Source organism: Camelina sativa, chromosome 20 (assembly GCF_000633955.1).
Source record: "Camelina sativa cultivar DH55 chromosome 20, Cs, whole genome shotgun sequence".
Classification (NCBI taxonomy): domain Eukaryota; kingdom Viridiplantae; phylum Streptophyta; class Magnoliopsida; order Brassicales; family Brassicaceae; genus Camelina; species Camelina sativa.
Genome location: NC_025704.1, coordinates 3478170 through 3481234, shown reverse-complemented (window position 1 = coordinate 3481234; position 3065 = coordinate 3478170). Strand labels below are relative to the sequence as shown.

The 3065-nt window shown below is 32.8% G+C and overlaps 1 protein-coding gene across 1 annotated transcript in view; it reads right to left on the bottom strand.

Annotated features, from left to right (window-relative positions):
- LOC104769035 (putative hydrolase YtaP) overlaps window positions 1-2313 on the bottom strand; it is a 3887-nt gene extending 1574 nt beyond the window's left edge. The window contains exons 1-8 of the mRNA XM_010493156.2: window positions 2148-2313; window positions 1849-1961; window positions 1545-1663; window positions 911-984; window positions 716-796; window positions 419-547; window positions 228-317; window positions 70-123 (exon numbers count right to left, since the gene is read on the bottom strand). Of these exons, the coding sequence (XP_010491458.1) occupies window positions 70-123; window positions 228-317; window positions 419-547; window positions 716-796; window positions 911-984; window positions 1545-1663; window positions 1849-1961; window positions 2148-2192 (705 nt within the window). The 5' untranslated portion in view covers window positions 2193-2313. The remainder of the gene's footprint in view (window positions 1-69; window positions 124-227; window positions 318-418; window positions 548-715; window positions 797-910; window positions 985-1544; window positions 1664-1848; window positions 1962-2147) is intronic.

The window sequence follows — 3065 nt, the reverse complement described above, 5'->3', positions numbered from 1 at the left end:
TCTATAAGATTGTCTTACACTCTAAAAGTGCAACCAGAAAATGAAGCTAAAAAAGGCAACTTTTTTTACAGTATCAAAGACAAAAGGCATTGTCTTTCCATTTCTCCATGATGATATAAGAGCCTGCGTTACAATTTTACACCCAAAACCGGCCATATCAGAATTCAAAAGACAAGAAAAAGAAATAAAATCAAATAGGATATAATGATTTTTAACTATGACTCTACATCTATAGAGGCAGTTTTGCAGTTGTAAGCGCGTTCCCCGTGATAGCGAGCGTCTAAACCGATGGCTACATATCCCCTCGAAGCATATGCCTAAAGCAGAACCAAAGACAAAGTATAATCAATAGAGGAATGTTGATTAGTTAATTGGAGAAATCAAAAATTTTAAAATACTGTATGATGTTATTATTTACTTCGAGCCATGGCCTTAACCATTCTTTGTTTGTGTTTCCACCATGCATAAACACAATCGCTGGCCTTCTTTCTTCACTACCCTCCTTCAAGCTTAAAATAAGCAAGGGCAACCTCCCTTGCTCTGCATCCTTATCCCATTACAAATAGAAAACAAGTTTTCTAAGAACACATACACAAAAAAAAAAACAGAAGTGTAATAGATTTAAAATGTCAACGATTCATCTTAGCTTGAGTCTTCTTACTGTTAATAATCTTTGAATACCATTTTTTTTTCTTTTCCAAATTTTAGTTATTACCTCAGTGTGCAGATGAAGGTTTTCTTCTTTGAGCATCTCTTTTAAATCACCAATGTCTTCTTTTGGACAAGACTCTAGCGCCTGTGTTTTGGTAATGACAACAAGAAACAATAAAATTAGAAGAAGAAAAAGGAAATTAAAATGAAATGAAACTTACCAGGAAATAAAATAAATATATAGGACTGAACATCTCACTTTTGTAGATGGAATTACATCGGTTTGAAACAGAGGGTTTTCGACAGGATCCGAAGACTCCGCTATTAGTGGAACTGGAAATTATGAATTTATGATCATGTCAATAGTTAATTTGTTAAAAAGCACTAATGGTAAGATCATCATCGCAAATATATTTACTTCAATCTCTCTTCATTAGTTCATGTTAGAAGCACTTATTGACGAAAATTACAAATGGAACCATGGATTGGACATTGTCAATGACTAAATCAGACGTATACAAAAAATGGATGGTCAATGTAGAGATAGAACAACAACAACAATTTAGATTCACATAGCAAACTTTCATAAAAACTCTTTTGTTAAGTCTACGTGAAATAGGATGCATCATCACTTACCAAAGATTTTTTCTTTATGCTATAGATTGCTTTCTCAAATTTGTGATGATGGATAACTTTTGATCAGTATTTAGTAATTACTATATATATATATATATATATATATAGATATATACAGTTATGTTATAAAACATTAATAATATCTTAACTATATTAGAGGGATAAAAATTCATGTACCAAGTACGGTGGGGTAAATACTAGTGATATATAAATTATGAGTTTGAAAAAACTAAAAGAAACATTTAATCATTAGTCACCTTCGGGTGATCGTCGACTGTGGAGAAGACGAAGGAAGTCCAATCTAAACATTCGTGCTTGAGATTGAGAATCCATAACTCTGGTGGTAGTGGTGACCGGTGGGAGAAAAAGATTTGTTCTGTTTTCGTTACGCAAAATTAATGATGAGCTCATTTTTTATCAAATTTCTTTCTAATGAACTACATACTGGTTTTCAATTCGCCTAAGATTGAATTTTCATGTTTATGTAAGAAACTCTTTGGAAAAAAATAAAAAATAAAAACTAAACTGAAACTAATCATACGTTATGTATAAATTACTTGCCTTCGACAAAGTGGCACTGTAGAGGGACCTTTGTTTCCTTGGATTATAGGAATGTTTGGTAAAGCAGTTTTCCAATAACGGTCCAATGTTAAATCAGCCGCAATAGCAATGACCTGCGATATAAAAGAAAGAAAGAAAGAAAAAAAAACATCACACACCAAAAAGAATAAAGCAAGAAAGTAATTTTTTGTTTGTTTGTTTGTCTGTGTGTTTGAGAACTATTAGAATAGATAAACGGGTTGTTATAACCGGTTTAGTTAAATGGTTTAGATTGTGAATAAGAACTTATAGGTACTTACCATGAGTGAACCAAGAAGAAAGATTTCAGGCAGACGAATTGCCATTTTAAATTTGGGAGTTGGAACAGATATGAGTTTGATGAATTTTGATGAGAAGAAGAAATTGGAATAGAAATGGGTTTTAGTAGAAAGAAGCTGTGGTTGAAGTTATGAGCATGGATGATGTAGACGGCTACTACTACTACTACTACTTACCAATTCTATTTGGACCGATTAATTATATATCACATACCCTCTAACCACTACTTGCCTTATCTACTTGGCTTTTATTAGTTAGAGGAATTGTGGGAGAGATGCATCGTCACGTCAAATCTTCGGCCATATGTTTTAAATTCCAATATTATTATAACCGAAACAAATCACAATCATCAAATCACGGCCGTGAGATGATAGGACCAGTCATGTTATGGTCTCTCACCGTCCGATCTTCTTCTTCTTCTTCTTCTTCTTCTTTTTCCCACAATTGATTATTAATGTACTAACGTAAGTTTAAAGCATTTTGGGAATCGGATGGTTCAGAAAGATACAGCGACTGGTCTCTTCCCTTGTGGAGGTGGACTCATTATAGACCACACTTACTTATTACTGGGCATTTTAATTGAACTATAAACCATTAGTCAATGATTTTTGGAATTATACACGTTTTAAGATCGATATGTAAAATATTTAGGGGCACATTGAAATCAACCGTTTGGATGGTTAGATGTTCTAAGTCCTAAGATCGATAAGTAGCGCGAAATAATACATTATCAACACATACACAAAGAACATCATAAATCAATCTTTTATAGTTACAAATCTCTTCCCAAAGAACAAAAAAAAAAAGAATCATCAATTTAACCTCCTTTTTCGAATGTCTCCATCATCACGACCCATCAATTCCATCCCTTAAAGTACAAAAAAAAAAAAAAAAAAAAA